The sequence below is a fragment of the Rousettus aegyptiacus genome, unplaced genomic scaffold (genome assembly GCF_014176215.1).
Source record: "Rousettus aegyptiacus isolate mRouAeg1 unplaced genomic scaffold, mRouAeg1.p scaffold_m13_p_3, whole genome shotgun sequence".
Lineage (NCBI taxonomy): Eukaryota > Metazoa > Chordata > Mammalia > Chiroptera > Pteropodidae > Rousettus > Rousettus aegyptiacus.
The window spans coordinates 164,643,232-164,660,766 of NW_023416306.1; the positions used below are offsets into that span (position 1 = coordinate 164,643,232).

A 17,535-nucleotide genomic window follows, 5' to 3' on the forward strand; every position below is an offset into this window, starting at 1 on the left:
AGCCGCCCCGGAGGCCTTGGGAGGGTGCCGCTTGCAGCAGGGCTCATGGGGGCCATCGCCCTCCGTGGGGAACACGGAGGGGCCTGGAGGGTTCCTACCCCGTGTGTTGGGGTCTCTGGGGGTGAGGGAGGCGGGGGAGGTGACTGGTTTTCCTCTGTGGGCTCTCAGACTGCCTGCCTGAGGCTCCTGAACTTAACCTCGGTGGGCCGGGCCCAAAAGCCAGAGCTTGGAAAGCGGAGGACATTTCTGAGCCCTGCCAGGCCTCCCGACTCCCTGATCCTGCCTGATGTCTGTTGTCCACTCTGCCTGGCAGAGACCACTGCCCCACTTCACAGCTGGGGAGGTGAGGGTTTCCCCAGGCCTCTAGGCTGTCAGCCTCTTCCAGCCTACTCTTTCCACCCTACCCCCCATGGAGGAGCACAAGGGAGGATGGAAGGAGAGAGAGGAGCCTGGGCAGTTTCCAGTATTCGGATACAGCCCAGGTGGCCCCTCTGCGCCCCTGTGGGGAAGGGCACTGTCCACGCGTACCAACATCAGGACCAGCAGCACCCCAAGGCTTCCAGGGCTCAGCTGCTCTGCCTCACAGGCTCCTCCTGCTTGGACCACTTCTTCTCACTTGTCTGTCTCCTCCCTTCCTTCCCGTCCGTCCATGAAGGTGGTCCCCGCGCAGTGGGGGAGCCAGCAGTGGGGGAGCCAGCCCGTATGTGAGCACAGATCACTGAGTTTCCAGGAATTTTGCAAGCCAGATGTTAAACACAGACACCATTAAAAATTAACTTATGTAAACCTGCGCTGAAATCATTTATATTAAAAACAAAGGTAATACTCAAATCTTCTAATTATTTTACTGTTACCAATGCTCTTCGGGGTTATTTACACCCATTGTGCGTGTGTGGAGGTGATACTGTATGCGCATCTCCTTCCACCTTTGTAGTGAGTGACGCTGTGTTGAGAGTTTGAAATCAGTCCCGGTGAGAGTACTCACACCACAGAAACGGGCACGTTTACCGATCGGGGCTTGATGTGTTTTCTTCAGTGTCTGCAGCCTCGAGACTTAAGTGATGGAAAACATGTTTATAGTACAGATCACACTTAAAAGTGTGTCTTGGTTGAACATTATGGTATGTGAATTATATCTATTTTTTTAAAGAAATGCCTGTGGCCACTAACATGTGAATAGCACAAGAAATTGAGGAACGTCTGGCATTCAGAAAACTACCCGAGTTGGCAGTCACTCTCGTCATCAATGAATGAGTGACGTTCTCAGGTCTTCAGCTTGACTTTCATCTTGTTAACACGAAAGAAAATAACCAAGTAATGTTGGAACTATACTCACTCATCAGTTGGAAGCATCAGTTGGTTATAAATATGTAACTTGGGCAAAAATCAATGCAAGCTAAGAGAACCAATTGGTTGTATATATATATATATATATATACACACATACACACACATATGTGTATATATATGTACACATATGTGTATGTATATGTGTTCCCTTCCCTCCCCCTGGATGCTCAATAAACATTTTGCTGGGTGTTTAACATTGGCTGGACGCTTCCCAAATTTTCTAATTTTTTCACTTTTACTGTTCTTCCCAGGGTGAGCCCCTTGTCCCACAGATGATCCCTAATCTCTCTCTAGGCAGACCTCAACCCTGAGCCGTGGGCATGAATATTCAGCTGCCACTTGGCTATTTCCCAGGCACCAGGTCACACACTTCCTAGTCCAGTGCAGAGAGGGTGGGGCCCTGGAGCTCAAGAGGGGAATGGTCTAGGGTGCTCCCACATCAACAGGACCCCGTGGGACTCTTCGAGGGGGACCGTTGCCTGGACTTGGCTGTGTACGTGAGCCTGGTGTCAAGAGTTGGACCAGCTCATGGCGTTAATAGACAGGACACGGGGAAGAGGGTGGGGATGTAATGTTTGGATGGAAAGGGGGCAGGTGTGACGAGATGAGGACCACCAAGCAGCTCTGGTTGGGGAAGGATGGCGAACTGCACGCTGAGCATTTTGAGTTGGTGTCTTTGGGACATCCAGGCTGGAGAAACAGATCCGGAAGTTCCGGGGAGAGTTTGGGGATATGTTTGGAGCCTCCCGGGAAGATTGTAATTAAACTTGTGATGTGTATGAGCTTGTCTGGGGCGGGAGGAGGGAGCGATGAGGGCTGGGCGCACCTCAGGGTGAGCCATGTAGAGGACCTAGACCACAAGGGGATGGGCGTGGCTTGTGTGGAGGCTGAGAGAAGGCAACGTTCAAAAAGAAAGTCACCTGGGTGAATGCCCGAGAGGTGCCGAGTGCTGAGTTGTGTGAGATGGACTAGCTGGCAGCTACTGCCAAGAACCAGGGCCAGGTGTGTGTGTGTGACCTTGGATGAGAACAGCTGTTTAAGGTAAGGACGGGGTTAGATTCCAGACACATTTCGAGGTCCAGGTGACCTACAGAATGAGGAATGCAGAGAGAGGAGGGGTCAGGCCTGCGGCACAGGATCTGGCTTCTGTGACTGACAGCTGGTGTCTTTGAATGAGCTGGGGAGCCCAGGAGCCAAGGAGAGTGGAAGAAGCCTGCAGGCCAGGCAGGGGGATCCGACGGGCAGTGGTCAGTGCTAGCGGATGGGGCAGGGTCAGTCCCGAAGGCGTGGCTTGGTGTGGCATGGAGGGAGAAGCTTCGAGGGTGTTACCTAAGGCTTAGCATGTAGGAAGCCTTGAAGGAACATGGATGAATGAGGGACTGGCAAGTTTGAGCACTGAAGAGCTGTCCCAGAGGGATGAGAACACGACAGGCTGAGAGCCTCAAGGAGTGGCCGGCCAGGTGTCTAGTCCTGCAAAGGCCGCGCAGGACGCGGCCTGCACGGTGGCTGCTGCCATTTCGCCCAAAGGGTTGTGGACGGCACGTCTGCTGAGTGGTCAGATACGAGTGACTGTAGAACCCCAGGAAGGAATGGGCACGGAGGCGAGAGACGCTTTATAAAAGCAGTTTGGTGAGGAAGGAAGGGGACATGGAGGCAGCGGCTCGACAGAAACCGCAAGGTTTTCGTCACGTGCCTCCCTTCCTCCCCGCGCGCTCTTCAAGCATCTGATTTGAGGGACCTTCAGCTCTAAACTCCAGATCTGGCACTTCCAGCTGAGTAGGCTCGGGAAAAGCCAAAGGACCCCTTTGAGCTGTCATGATATAAATCCCCTATCACAATGGGGTTCAACGCATGCTAACACGTGCACGTCTGGAAAAAAAGCTGTTGTGAACAGGAAAACCTTGCTTTCCCATCCTTGGCCTCGGGGCTAAGGGAGCTGTGGATTCCAGTGGTCACAGAAGACTCAGGAGTGCTGAAGCGGGGAGCCCAGAGAGCCCCCCGATGCCCACCCAACGCCGCCCGCGCCGAGCCCCGAGGAGAACCAGGACACCGTTCTGCTGTACTTTGTTTTATTGTGATCCTGTCCTTGTGTTCCAGAACAAACAGGCTATTCAGCACACAACCCGAAGCTGATCATGTGAACATCCCCATTTCTTTCTCCGTAAATTAAATCAAAAGAAAAAAAAATCTTAAAAAAACCCCACAAAATCACCAGGTTTAGTATATTCCAGGAAGAGCACCTTTAACTAAACAGGAAACAAAACGGACCAAGAATCTGACCAAATACATAAAGCAGCAGGTGAGATTCCTGATGGAAAAGAACTCCCAGACGGGACATAAATAGACCCCCCACAGCACACACACCTCACATGGGTGTGCGCGCACACATACGTAATATATTAAAAGGAATTTGGTGTCTACTGCAAGAAGCTAGTCTGAAATAATATATCAATATCTCATCCGAACCGAGGGAAATAGGGGTGCTGTGGCCACGCAAGCCAAGCGTGCACCCCTCTGTACACTATGTACACTTGCCGGGAGGGGGCTGGGGCAGGGCTTCCCTGCACCCCCACCCCCTGCCCGGCAGATCCAGTGTTTGTAGTAAAGTGAGCCAGCGGGGGGTGGGGGGGGTGGGATTGGGGGCGGAAATGCCTGAGGCCACCTGCCACCTGCCTAGAAGGCCACCTTGGCTCTGGGGTAAAGGGAAGTGCACGGACCCCAGGAATGGCACGGCGACACTCCTGGTTCTTAACAGTGAGCCTGACTCCGGGGTCACCCAGGGCCTCAGATTCTTGTAGTTTGGCCAAACTGGATTTCTCCCAGAATCAATAGCTTCTGTGAGACGGAGTAGTTTCCAGACCCACTCGGGGTCGGCCGCACGTCTGTGTGCGTGTGTGTCTGTGCACACACACACGCGGGCACACACACGCTTTAACGGAGGTCGACGAGTTGCGAACGAGTGTTCTACAGGGGCACGCTCGGTAGTGTCTGCTTCGGAGCCGGTCGGCCCTGTTACCGTGACGAGCGCCCCGGGCCAACGCGGATTTGTTCCAACGGCATCAGCGGCTGGAGGCGACAGACGGGAAGACGCGGCACACACCTGGGAGTGTGATCCGCTCAGGGCCTGGCACAGTGTTTCCATCGACAAAACAGGCAGAAGAGCTGCACGGAGCCGCCCTCCGCCTCCTCCGGCCCTTGCCGGCACCACGGGCGGGCAGGACGCACGGCCGCCGTCCCCGGAGGCGCCGCTGGTCCAGCACAGTCACACGCAGCCGTACTCGTACCACACGGTTTGCGGGTCCCCGCCCGGCTCTGGGGACGCCGGCGTGCTCTTCGAGTTGTTCCCACGACCGAAGTGCTCAGGGGCCCGGCCGGCGTGGGGAGCCAAGTCGGGAGACCTGCCCGGGCTCTTGGCGGGGAGTCCCTCGCTGTGGCCCTGTCCTGGGGCCGCGTCGCCCTCTGAGAGGCTGAGCCCAGCCTGGACAGGGGTGACAGTGGCCACCTCCCCTGAGTGTTGTGGGGTTTGGGGCTTAGTCCTGGCAGCTGGGGCTGCAGCAGGTGAGAAATGCTGGAGCTGGGAGTTGCCGCCGCCGCCGCCTCCAGTGGCGATGGCTGGGGCCGTGGCGGACTGCTGCAGGGGAGCCAGCCTTTCCTCCTTCGGTGGGGCCAGCGAGAAGCGCCTCGTGTCCAGCGGCCGGCTGCGTGGGCCCAGGCCCTGACAGGAGCCACCAGCCTTCCCCACAAGAGGGGTCCGCTCCCGGGCCAGGCTGTGGGAGCTGGGGGGCGTGGGGCTCTGCAGGGCGTGGCTGCCTGTTTCTCTGCTCCCCGCGGCCTCAGAACCCCCCGGCTTCTGAGGGCACTCCTGTTTGCAGACCTCTGGCCCGCTGGCCCGAAGCAGGTCGGCTGAGGCCAGGCTGAAGGCCCGGCTCAGGGACGCGCTCCGGCTGGCAGGCACGTGGGAGGTCGGGGGCACGGCAGCCGGCCGGGGTCTGCCCAGAGACAGGCTCTGGGGGGGCTGGGCCTGCCTCAGGGGGGCCGTGGGCGGGGCCTCGGCCTCAGCAGCTCTCAAGTTTGGCTTCACATACTGCCCTGGCTTCAGCAGCTTCCCCTCAGCGGTGTGGACGGCCATCTTGACGGTGGGGGCCACCAGGCTGGTGGGCATCTTGGCCCCCTCCTTCCTGGCAGGCGGTCCTGGCTGGCCTCCCATGGCCGGGAGATCACCGGCCTGTCTGAAGTAGTCACTTAGCAGGTCATCCCGGCAACTGGGCGTGTCCTACGGAGAGGAGAGGAAGCACTGAGGCAGGGCTGGGCCTTCCCACGGCCCGGGACGCGCCCTGTGCAGCCCGCCCAGCTGGCACTGACGTTTCCTGCCCCTGCCCGGCCTCTTCATGGACTCGCGCTGCCCCCGCCACAGTCACGGGCCCTGGGCGGGATGGTGTGTGTGGGGAGCAATACACGGATCATCGGGGAGAGAACCCACTCATCACTCGGCAGCCCCCTAACTTTGTCAGCAAGAAAACAAACCCGGGGGGAACTGGCTTGCCCCCAAACCCATCCATTTTATGGAAAGGTCAGGACTGGAAGCCTGACCACGGCCACTTGTTTTAATCTACCCGTTCTTCCAGCAAGCTGACTGGCGGGACTGGACCGCCTTCCTCCTCAATCCGCCCCGCTCAGACACATCGCAAGGGAATCACCTCCGGCCGCAGGGGAGATACGAGAGCAGCTCCCCGGACGCCAGAACCAACCGCACTCAAGCCCCTCCCAGACACACGCACCCGCCTCCTGATCTGAGGATGGGGCGAGCGAGGTGCAACGGGGGGTGGGCGGGAACGGGAGAGGCGGACCACCCGGGAGAACGCGAGGCCGAGGCCGCACAGGGGGACGGCCCGCCCCGCCACACTGTTCCCTTCAACTGTTCCCCGCAGCTGCGCTGGGCGTCACCTGGCCGGGGAACCGGTGTCCCTTCCCACCACGCTGGGGGCGGGCAGAGTCACTGGAGGCCAAGGCCTGACCTGCTCTGCTAACCGGAAGCTTCTGCCAGCACCTCACAGCCAGGAGGAGCCAAGTGGAGGTGTTTCCTGAGGCAGGTTGGAGCCACAAGAGGAAAGGGAGTGAGTCCATGAGGGCGATGAGAGGGGCCACGAGCTGACGGAGTCAGACCCTGGCCCACTGGGACCTGTGCCAGGGGGTGTCAGTATCTCAGGAGCCATCGCACCTGCCAGCAACTCCTGGCCCGTGAAAACATCTGGACACGCAACCTGACAGAGACGCACTCTGCTGTCTCGCACGCCTATTAGAAGCCACAGATCCTGGGTGTTCGTGCAGTGAGACCTGCGGTCATTCATGGTCTCCTTTGTCAACTGCTTTCCATGTGCCAGGCACTGGGCTAGAAACCACAGATGTAATTGCAAACAAAACAAAAACAAAACCCGCACAAAACTCGTTTAACTCTCAAGGCAACCTTGCGAGGTTAAGGCTGTATTACAACCACCTTTACTAGGTTAAGGACACTGAGGTCACAGAGGTTCAGCACGTCCCACAGCCGAAGAGTAGCAGATCTGGGATTCAAACCGGCAGCTGTCCAACTGTGGAGCTGTTTTCCATACTGCCGCCCAGCTCCCCGCTTCTAAGGCTTTGACACCCCTGTTCAGGACACTCCCCCGGTATCTGGCCACCCCAGGAGCCCATCCTGTTACACGCCCTCCCAGCATCGTCAGCACTTAGGGAGTGGAGGCGTGGGTGGGGGTGCCGCTGTGACTTCCCCTGGCCTGCTCAGGGGGTGTCGGGTTTGCGGGGTTCGTCGGGGTGAACAGCCTGGGAGGAGGGAAGGAGGTGGGGTTGGCTCTCGGGGGCTGAGCATCGGCTTCTGAAAGGAGCTGCTGCGAGACTGTTCTCGCTGGGCTGGAAAGGGAGAGGTGCTAGCACAGATCACGAGGAACGGGGACCCTGAGGGCGGGCGCAAGGCTAAGTGGGGAGGCGCCCTGCCCCAGCCCAGGACCCCCCGCCCTCCCCCCACCCGGAGAGCTGCAGGGGGAAAGAAAACTCGCTTGACAGAATCAGAAGAGGACTGAGAAGGAAAGCCTTCCAGGGCAGGCAGCCTGATTTCTGACCCGCTTTCTGATCCCATCTGGTCTGTGCCTCACTGTCTGAGGCCCGGACAGTGGAGGGGGCAGCGTGTGGGACCTCGGTGAGGTGCAAGTTCGTGGGGACTTCCACCTCAGACCCACTGAGTCAGACACTCCGGGTCCGGCCTGTGTCCAGGCTGGGGGGGAGTCGGACGCACGCTGGAGTCTGAGAGCCACTACATCGGACTGTCAACTTCGCGAGGGCAGGCCACAGTGGTGCTTTGTAGACAGAAGTAGAAATGAAAAAAGGGCAGGGACCATGTTTTGTATTTCCTTTTGGGTCCAACCATGAGACTAGGCAGGTACATGAGAAAGACTTGCTGAATAACTGGTTTGCTGCGTTTTTTGAGAGCAGGCACCATGCCTACTGCCTAACACATAGCAGATGCTCAATAAATATCTACCGAACTAATATTTTGTATCGTCTGTGTAACCGGGTTCTATTAATGCCAGTCACAGAGTTTACTGTATGTCTAGAGAAAGTTCAACTGTGTATACTGAAGCATCAAAAATCTTTAAAAGGTCTCAATTCTAAGACAGTGGACTTCGTCTATTCAATAATTCAACAGCTCATGCTACTGAATTCACTTAGAATAAAAGATGCCCATGCAGCTTCAGAAAAGCTGAACCGAGACACTGGAAAGGTGACGGAGGAGGGGGGTTTCCTAACACAGGTGACATTCGGGGGGTTGGAGTTGCAGAGCAGAGCTCATCAAACCGGGGCCACGGCTGACTCTAGCTTGCCACGTGGTTTTGCATGGCTTGTGAGCTAAGAATAGCGAAATGATTGAAAAAAAAAATTTTTTTCTTTTAAAGAACAGTACTTTGTTACATGTGAAAATTCTTCAAAAAAGGACGTGTCAACGTCCGTAAGTGCCCCTGGAGCCCAGCCACGCCCGTTCACCGACAGGTGGTCCACGTCTGCTTCCTGCCAGCGCGGCAGAGCTGAGCGGCTGCGACCGGGATGTCCGGACGGAAACACTTCCCGCCTGGCCCTTCTCGGGGAAACCCGCCAGCCTCTGCCGGTGAAGACTCAGAGTGCGGGGAGCTCGGGGCTCGGCACGGAACGGAACCTGCGTGAGACGCTCGGCCTGCGGGCGGGGTCTCACCGCATCTCCTCCGGAAGCCGCAGGCGGTGGGCACTGGCCACCCCCGCCCCCACCCCCACAGTGGCAGTGGGTCTCTGCCCGCTCGCCTCACAGGCGGGGAAAACGGGCTCCGAGGTCCCGGCTGGCTGCCGCCACCCAGTGATCTGCTGGCTACTGGTTACGCACCTCCATCCCAGCCGGCTCTGCACCCCAGCTGCGCCACCCCGACCCCCATCCCTTCCTGTGACTTTGCTGCCGAGGTCTTTGCCTACGGTCCCTCTGAGGGGATGGGAGGTTGGGGGGGAGACCCTGGGAACTCACGGGGGTGAGGTGGCCCCGGCTGCTCTCCGCCAGGAACTCCTCCAGGGTGACCATCTCGCTGCTAGGGGAGGTGGAGCAGGGCCGCACCCCGGCATGGGCTGGGGCTGCGCCCCTCTTCTGGAGGCCCTCTGGGGGCAGAGGCCCGTTCCGGGGCGGGGGGCACTCATGGCGGCTGAGGGCGCTGCGTCCTGACGTGCTGGCGTCCCGGGGCAGACTGCTCGTGTCCCTGCTGGGGACCAGGTCTTCGCTGCCGAAGCTCTCGGACCTGCTGTGCAGCTGGTCGGAGGAACCTGGGTGTCGGGGGGCGACGCAGAGGGACACTGTTAGTCTCCCCCCCAGACTCGCCTGCCTCCCGTGGGCTCCGTGCTGCCTCTGGCTCAATGACAAAGGGGGAGCCCCTCCCAAGGTCCAAGCACGCACTTCTCCCAGGCGGGCATGGTGCATGCCAAGGACGTTTTGGAACTCTTTAGAAGTTCCCTGGCATTTAAAAACAAAATAACTTAAGATAAAAGTAAAAAGCTTCGGCTAAAATTTAAATTAACAGCTGTAAGGCACCACGCTCATTAGCTCTTTTGGGAAAGCATACGCCTTCTTTTCAAATGTACAGGAAATGTCACTAAGATGTTTTATTCTGCACCATGAAACAAACTTTAAAGATTTTAAAGGAAGCAAAGCCATCCACTATGTCCTCTGACCACAATGGAACGGAACTACTGGAACTGTCCCCATTCTTAAGATGAACTAACTCGGGTTCAGAGGACGGGGGACTTGCCAGGAGCCCAGAGCTGATGAGCGAAGGTGACGAGATTTGGACCCCGACCCATCAAAACTCTCAGGCCTGGGCCTGAGACGGCACGACGTGGCCTGTGGATGCAAACGCGAAACGCGTCTGAGACGCCTGTGGGTCGTGTTTTCAAACCATGAAAACCACACGAGCCCAGAGCCGAGCGTCCCCACCCGCCGTAAAGCGCGCAGAGGGGAAAGCCGACCTACCTTTCAGGTTAAGGGGCGAGCTGTCGCTGGACGGGTTCCTACTGCTCTCTACGCTGCCTGGCCGGGACACTGCAAGGAAGAGGCGGCGCTTCACACGGAGGCCCACGCGCAGCCACGCGCCAGCCCGAGCCGTCTGATCCGAAAAAAGCCACGCGGCCACGCAATCCTGTGCCAAAGCTGAGGCGAACCCCGCGGGAAGGACCAACTGCGGGGTTCTCTAGCTTGTCCGGGAGGGGTCTGGCTCCACCCGCAGAGCGCTGGGTGTCACACGCTGTACGGGCTGCCCGGAATGACGACTTGTATTCCCTATTTTTATGAAGTTGAGGGCTGTGATTTAAAACAATTTTGTTCACAAAGGAAATCTCACGCAGAACTTCGGTACAGAAAGCGGGCAGAGAGGGCTGCTCTGGGTGAGCCACGGGCTGAAGTGCAACCTGGGGAGGGTGGAAGCCAGGAGATGGCGGTGCGTGTGCATGTGCACAAGGGGGCGCGTGTCTGTGTGCGAGGCGGTCTCGCTTTGAGGTCCGTGGGACCATGGGAGTGTGTGCTGTGACCCCCAGGAGGGAAAAAAAGTGCTCGCTTTTCCTGGTGGCTTGCTGTCCTTCAGCTCCTCTGCATTATTTGTCTCAAATTTACATGTGCCCTAAAGAGAAAAACCGACCTTCGCGGTGACAAGCGCTAGGGGAACCAGTCCTCCCGGCTGCGGTGTGCGCCTGCGTGAGCTGCCCTCGGGTCAGGGGCCGGACCCCAGCTGCAGGCAGGCGGTCCCTCCCGCGCCTGCAGGCCATCTCTCCCGGTCCTCCCCTCCAACACAGAGTACCACAGCCCTCGCCAGCCTGCCCCAGGTCAGTGTTTGTCCCGCTGCATGGCGAACGGCCAGGGGACGGGGCAGCGTCTCCATCATCCCTGCACAGAGCTGAAGGGCACCGAGGGCTGGAGACCAAGCAGGGCCCACTCGGCTGCCTGCCCCGCTCTGGACTGTCTGGGTCCGCGGGGCCCCCAGCTGCCCAGTGCTGGTGCACTCCGCAAAGAGCAGGCCTCCAGAAAAGCCCGTGAGCAAAAGGGGGGCGGGGGCGGGCCAAAACACACGTGGATTTCACGAATGCAAAAGCAACATAAGTCCCCTCTTTGAGAAAGGAGAATCTGAAATGAAATATGCACGTCTCTTTAAAAAAAGAAACGAGTTTCACTAAAAGGCAAAAGTGACACAAATCAGCAGGCTCTGAAAACACCTGTGTTCACTGGCGCACAGCTCGGCAAACAGCCTCGCTTTCCTTTTCCTGAGTGAAGCTCCAGGAATCAGAACGGGGAAGAAAATCCTTTTCATCTCCTGGTTAAGCATAAATCCGGCCAAAGCGTGAGCTTCACCAAGAACGCCAGCAGACGCTTCCTGCTGTTACCCTCCGCGCATGCCGACGTGAGGGCTCCCTCACCTCAGAGCCTGTCTGTACTCACATTCACTGTAAATGTCTGGACTTGTACCCACAAACGTCAGCAGCATCATCAAACTTTTGGATGATGGACAGGCTAAGAGATAATGCTAGGTCCCTACACTTCCTGTTGATCACTTCAGAAGTAAGCTGAATCCAACAGAAACTCTTTTTAAGGTTTTTTTTTTTTTTTAATTAGCTTCCCGACCTCCTAGGGTTTTGTTTTCCAGAAATTATAAAAACCCAAAGTAGCCTTTAATTTTTGAGAAGACTGGAATAACTCAGTTTCCTTACTGCAGAAATTTACGACATGCCTGAATCGGACAGGAAGAGCTTTAACGATTCCTAAGACAAGCACACCTTGGAGCTACTCCGGGCAACTAAAACCCAAGTGAGGACAGTGGGACCTCCCTGCAATCAACGCCCCCTGTGTGAGTCACCCAAATTCCTTTAAAGCAAGGGGAGTCAGAGCCTCCAGAAGTAGGACGCTCAATAGGTAGTGACCTCCCCGTCACTGGAGGTATATAAGCAGAAGCTGTAGATTTAGGCCCCTGGGGAGGGCAAGGAAGGAGTGGTGAGTAACTGTGTACCCCTCATTCCCACTTCGACGGAATCACTGTACTTTCGCCTATTCTGTGTGTTGGATTTTTGCACAGGTCTTAGTGTCGAGGAAAAGCCGTGTTGATGAAAAGTCTGAGAAGCGAGGCCGGAGGACACACGCGTGGACCACTCACCGCACTGCCTGTGGCTGCTGACCTCGAGCTCCAGGGATGGATCACAGAGGCTGTCATCTGAATTATAGCCTACGGGGGAAATAAGGCTGGTGAGTCGGGGCTTCTGCAAAATCCACGGACACCCCGGGCCCTTCGCCAGACGGTCCCCTCTGACTCTGGCCTGGCACCGGCGTCGTGGCAGAGTCCAGCTCCAGGGGGCGAGGAGCAGGCGTGTGGGCCGTGCCCGTAGGACCCGCCTGCACTGTGCCTCCCCGTGTTTCTGCCGCTGGGACAGCCTCGCCCTCCCGACTCCCATTCATTTTAACTTGAAAGCGCACTTGCACCTGCGCGGGGACCAGGACACCGGACGGACGAAAGCGGTCCGGCCTCAGGGTGCTGCGGTGAAAGCAGCTGCATAAACACCTAGCTCCCCGAGGGCCCCTTCCACTCTCGTGGTCCAGCCGCACCGCCCACGGGGGGCGCTGGTCCCCTGGAGGCTGAACCCTGCACTGGTGGCCGCTAAGCAGAACTGCTCTTTCCCTGGGGAGGAGTAAAATGTCCCGTGCCTCAAGCCTCCCAGTTTCCCTCTGACGCAGACGCTGGTCCCCTCCAAAATGACAACAGGGTCCCCAATTTGCAGCTACAAGTCTACCTGGGCATGAGAACAGGCCGCCAGGGAACCGCTGTGGGCGGTACAGGCTGTGCCGACAGCCGGTGATGCTTCCGGGGCTGGGCTCCGGCTCAGGGAGGGCATCCAGGCCGAGACGGCCCACGGGTTAGCCTGGGGGCCCGGGCTTCGAGCCACACAGGCCACTGAGGTTCAAGGGGAGATGGTGTTCCCAGCTCCTGCCCCAGACCGGGTAGGGCTTCTGCACCCCAGAGCCTGGAGACTGGGGCAGACCACTGCCGACAGACACCCTCGCACCCTTACCGCGCTGGCCTCACAGGGCACGCCTGTCCCAGCCAGCTCCTGGCACAATGCCTTGACATCCAACAGTGACTGGCACTTCCAGTGTCTGGCCAGGAGCAGAGAAGGACTGCTTGCTGCCCTGTGCCCACTCCCAGGGATGCTTCCTACTTGTAAACAACAGGGACCAGGTCCTGAAGCTAAGCGAGCCGTGAGACAGGGACCTTGTCTTTGCCCTGCTTGTCAAACCAAGGTTACGCATGCCCCCGGCGTCAGGGGTCCAGTAGGTGGGGTGGTACGAAAAATAACCCTTCCCGTTCTAATACCCCACGGGCAATCACTTTCAGCTCGTTCTGCTCTATCTTTGGATGTTTTCATCTCTAAATCAAGCAGAATGTCTTTTTATCTTTTCCTGTTTGCATATTTTAAATATTCAAGTGTTTTCCCCCCAGGACTGTTCCTGTCTACAGCATCCTATTCCTGTTTCACGGGTACAACTCCACGTATCCCTGACGATGTTAACGACAGGCATTTCAGCGCTTTTACCTCTGTGCTTAACGTCTGTGGACTCTGCTGCCCCTCGCTCTCCTCAAGTGTCCGGCCAGGGTCCTCGAACTTCCATGGGCTTCACCTGGCACGACCTGATTGAGCTTTCTGCTGGGAATTTCTCAAGCTAATCAGATGACTTGAAGACAGTTTTAAGCTCACGTCTAAAGATGTGAGCACACATGGCCACTGGCACCCTGGGAGACGTTCGGTTTGTGGATCCTTCCCTGAATCCCTTGTTTTCAGTTCAGGACACCTAACCTATCAACGGATCTCCAGGTCAGAGACCCTCTCATGTCGTTTGGCGCCACCAACTCCTAAATGGCGGTGTGAGGCAGGCCCTGGGGCTCTCCCGTTAGTGGCTTGGGATCGGACCTCTTGGAGGTGAACTTACCTGCCAGTCACACCGCTGTAGGCAGAGGTCTGTGTGACACCAAGGCCTGTCCACAGCTCGACCACTGCGCTGCCGCCTCAGTCTGAGACCCCCGCTCTGCCTCTGAGAGCCTGGGCTCTTCAAGAAGGACCTGTGCCCCAGATGCTCGTCCCTCTGGGTGTTGGAGGGACCTGTGACTCACCTTTGCTGCGGCCTGGGTGCCGGGAGACGGGAGTGGAGCTGGAAGGGGTGGTGGTGACGGCTGAGGACGAGCAGGTCCGGGGGCCCAGCTCTGAGGGCCAGGGCTTCGCTGTCGGGTCGGCGAGGGTGTCCGTGTGGTCAAGGCCGCCTCCGTGAGGGGACCCTCGCCTTGGCTTTAGGTCCCCAGGGCCTGGGGCAGAGAAGGACACTGAGAAACGGGCCTGCAAACTCTTGTGCCAAGGCAGGGCTACCACACTGAGGCCTAGAAGCAGGAGCGGCAGGGCGCACGGACCACAGGGACAAAAGCCAGGCTGCGTGCCTCGCGGGCTACTGTCTACACTGGGGGGCCTGTGCCGGGGGCCCCGGGGCTGGCTCCGGCTCCAACGACGGACCGCAGTGCGAGCTCGGAACAGCTGGGAGACGGTAAAAGAAGAACTCGAGCGGCTGCACAAAACGTTGGTAAAAGTCCAACAGAGTAACTGCGAGGCACACCTGCTGTGCATCACTGTGTCTCTCCGACGCCCGATTTAAAAAGACCCTGGCAGACGTCAGCTCAGGGTCACTGCAGACCTGTGGCCGAGGGCCTCAAGGTCCGGCTCAAGGTCCAGGATGTGTATCCCGCCAAGCGGCTTCGCTCATGATTTAAGAAAAAAGTTTACTGCTACCCTAACAATAAATTAAGAAGTCTTAATCTCTGAATGGTGAGAGTGACTTCAAGAATGATTTTTACTTTGTATCTTGTGCTTTTCTGCAATCTCTAAAATTTCTATTACGACCATGTACTCTTGTCAAAGTTAAATAAAATCTATATAAAAACACCGGTGGTGGGGGGTGACTGAACTCCAACCACCTAGTAACCTAGTAGTAGGAAAGAGGACGTGCTCTCCAAATACGAGTTAAAAATTCATGCCGCTGGCGTTCCTAGCAGCGTTAGGACAATGCTGTTTTGCATGTCCCGTGCTCCAGGCACCCAAGGGCCCAAGGACCCAGAGCCACGCCCGCTGCTGAGATTCTGGCCCCTCTTCATGCTCTTCCAGATCTGACCCCACCTTGCCCCTCGGCCACTCAAAGTCTGGACTCGCCGTGAAGTTTTAAGCACCCCAATCTTTCGACTTAACACCACGGGAAAACTTGGATTTTGAAAGATAACCTTGATGAGAAGCAAGATTCGAGTCTGGTGGGATGCGCTGGGACAGGCACCCACTAGGTGAGCGCATGAAAATGAGTGGGGGGAGGCGGAGACGGGGGTGCAAGCGGCACGAACGGCAGAGAAACAGCGTGAGCCAGACGGACAGCACGGCAGGCGGAGGCCGGCGGGCTGGGGCGGGGCCCCCGGGGCAGGTGACACAAAGGTATGGCAAAATGGTACGAGAATGGCTGAAGACAGGCAACACGGCAGTAGCTAAAGGCCTCGTAGGGACAGCACTCCCCCGCCCGGGGCGTGATGTACGTGCTCACGTTCCGTCCACTGCTGTTTTAACATCAGCATCCGAGAGGTCAGAGAGCTACGGCACAGCCATAAAACTTCGCCCCGGGCTGAACCCTGGCTTGGCAACATCGGTCCGCTCACCAAATGCTTGAACGGAGCAGTAACTCCTTCAGAACACAGAGCACGTCTGAAAGGGGCCCTCCCCACACAAGCCGGCAAGCCAGTGCTTCGACAGGGGAAGGCGCGCAAAGGGCGGCGGTTTTAAATTCGGCTGCTTAAAAGCGAGTCTGAAGGAGGAATCTCACTCGACAGAGGCTGCGTCTTTCAGGAAGCATAGCGACAACTGACCAGTTCTGCTTTACACACAGGCACGACATAAGCCTGCAGGTGCGAGAGGGCAGCACGCGGCCACTGGACTTACTTAGCAAGGACACCCGGGCCCAAGGCCCTGTGCGCGGATGTCTCGAGGCTCCCCTACGACTGCCGCACTGGGACACAGTCCAGAGGGTGTGACAACTCATCTTCTCTTTTGAAATCAGAATCCACGCTGGCTACTTTAAGCTTGGCTTGAAACTGGGGTCGGGAAGAGGGGTCCGCTAAGGGTCATCGGGCCTTTAGGTACTGTTGTTTGTTTGTTTGAATTTTGGAAATGAAGGAGGGTAACGTGATGAAGGCAATGACAGGAGGAAAAGGATCAGAAATCTCCGATTTCTGAAAAAGGGAGAGGCTCGTTAGGACAGGATGGGATGTCAGAGGAAGACCAGAACCGCAGGCGTTTAGACAGAGCTGGGTGGGCCGCTGGAGACTTGTCTTTGTCCTTGCTTTTGCTTCTCAAAAAGGGGCTCTTTTTGCGCTGAGTTGCTAAATTGTTATCCCCAGGATAACCCAAAAGAGGAAGGGAAAAAAAAAAAAAAAGAAGCAAATAAATAAAATGAATGATGTCAAATGATGCCAAATTAGCTAAATGTACTTAGGAAATTAGAACCCTCTCCAGCCCAGGAAAGACGGAAATGATCCCCACAAGGTGACAGAATCAGGACTCGGTGAATCATTTACGCTCCGACTCAATTTAATTTAGTGGCATTTTACTGCCAAGGCTTTACTTACTCAGCACGCGAGGAGAATTATATATTGCTCCATGAGCCAATGGCTTAGATTACACCTTTCCATTTCAACGGGTTAAATTATTAAATGTTTATTAATTTAGGACCCGGCTGTTCTTACTCATCCATTTTAATGACAGGCTCCCTGACAATTCACCTCACACACTATTATTGTTCCTGTTTGAAGACCCTGGAACCACTGAATGATATGTTTCTGGCCCGTTGTAACGGAACAGTCTGCCTGACCTACTGGAATAATCCGTGTACATCTAAAATAACACCTGTTGGCAGGATGAATTTAGAAATAATGAAAATACCTTTTTTTTGATACCAAAAAACCTTCGACATCATGAAGAACTACTCCGTTAGCTCTAAACATCCGGTACTCCAAACTTATACTTTGCGACCTTAAAATTATAATCTTATCAGAGCAGACAACTGGTCGAACTGATTTACCCAGTTTCTGATTTAGGATTAAAGTTCATGCCAGAACCACCGTTACTGCTTCCTGCACAGTGCCTCCTGGTGGCCACTGCCCACACCACAGAGTAAGGGACTGACCGCATTCAACGCCAGCACCCCAGGTCCTGCAGCACTGTCTGTTCAGCATCTCTGGGGACCAAGGCAGCGTTAACTGCAGCGCAGGGGGTGCTCACAGTGGTTTAGGGCTCTGGCTGTGTAGTCTGTCAGACCTGTGTTCGGATCCCAGATCTACAGGCAAATGTTTAGCCTTGTCAAGCCTCACTTTCCCAGCTCTGAAAAGGGGACAGTAACTGTGCCTGTCTCACAGGGCAATCAGGACTAAATGAGACAGATAAGGCCTGTCAATCAGCTAAAAGGGTGCTGGGCCCAGAGAACGCGCCGAGTACGTGCAAGCCCAACAATGTACACGCGTGTGCACATCTCGGTTTTGTACTTCAAGTGACATGGGACTTGAGGTAGTGAGTGTCACC

General features: G+C 56.5%; 1 protein-coding gene across 4 annotated transcripts in view; it reads right to left on the reverse strand.

Moving 5' to 3' along the window:
• Positions 1–3,402: 3,402 nt before the first annotated feature.
• Positions 3,403–17,535, reverse strand: part of CCDC88C (coiled-coil domain containing 88C) — a 110,029-nt gene continuing 95,896 nt past the window's right edge. For 3 of the 4 annotated variants that reach the window (XM_036238627.1, XM_036238629.1, XM_036238628.1), the window contains 5 exons: positions 14,052–14,240; positions 12,045–12,113; positions 9,881–9,949; positions 8,888–9,177; positions 3,403–5,623 (listed from right to left, as the gene is read on the reverse strand). In XM_036238627.1, coding sequence (XP_036094520.1) covers positions 4,613–5,623; positions 8,888–9,177; positions 9,881–9,949; positions 12,045–12,113; positions 14,052–14,240 — 1,628 coding nt within the window. In that variant the 3' untranslated portion in view covers positions 3,403–4,612. Of the gene's footprint in view, positions 5,624–8,887; positions 9,178–9,880; positions 9,950–12,044; positions 12,114–14,051; positions 14,241–16,001; positions 16,341–17,535 lie in introns of those variants that run through there. The other variant, XM_036238630.1, reaches the window with a different exon arrangement.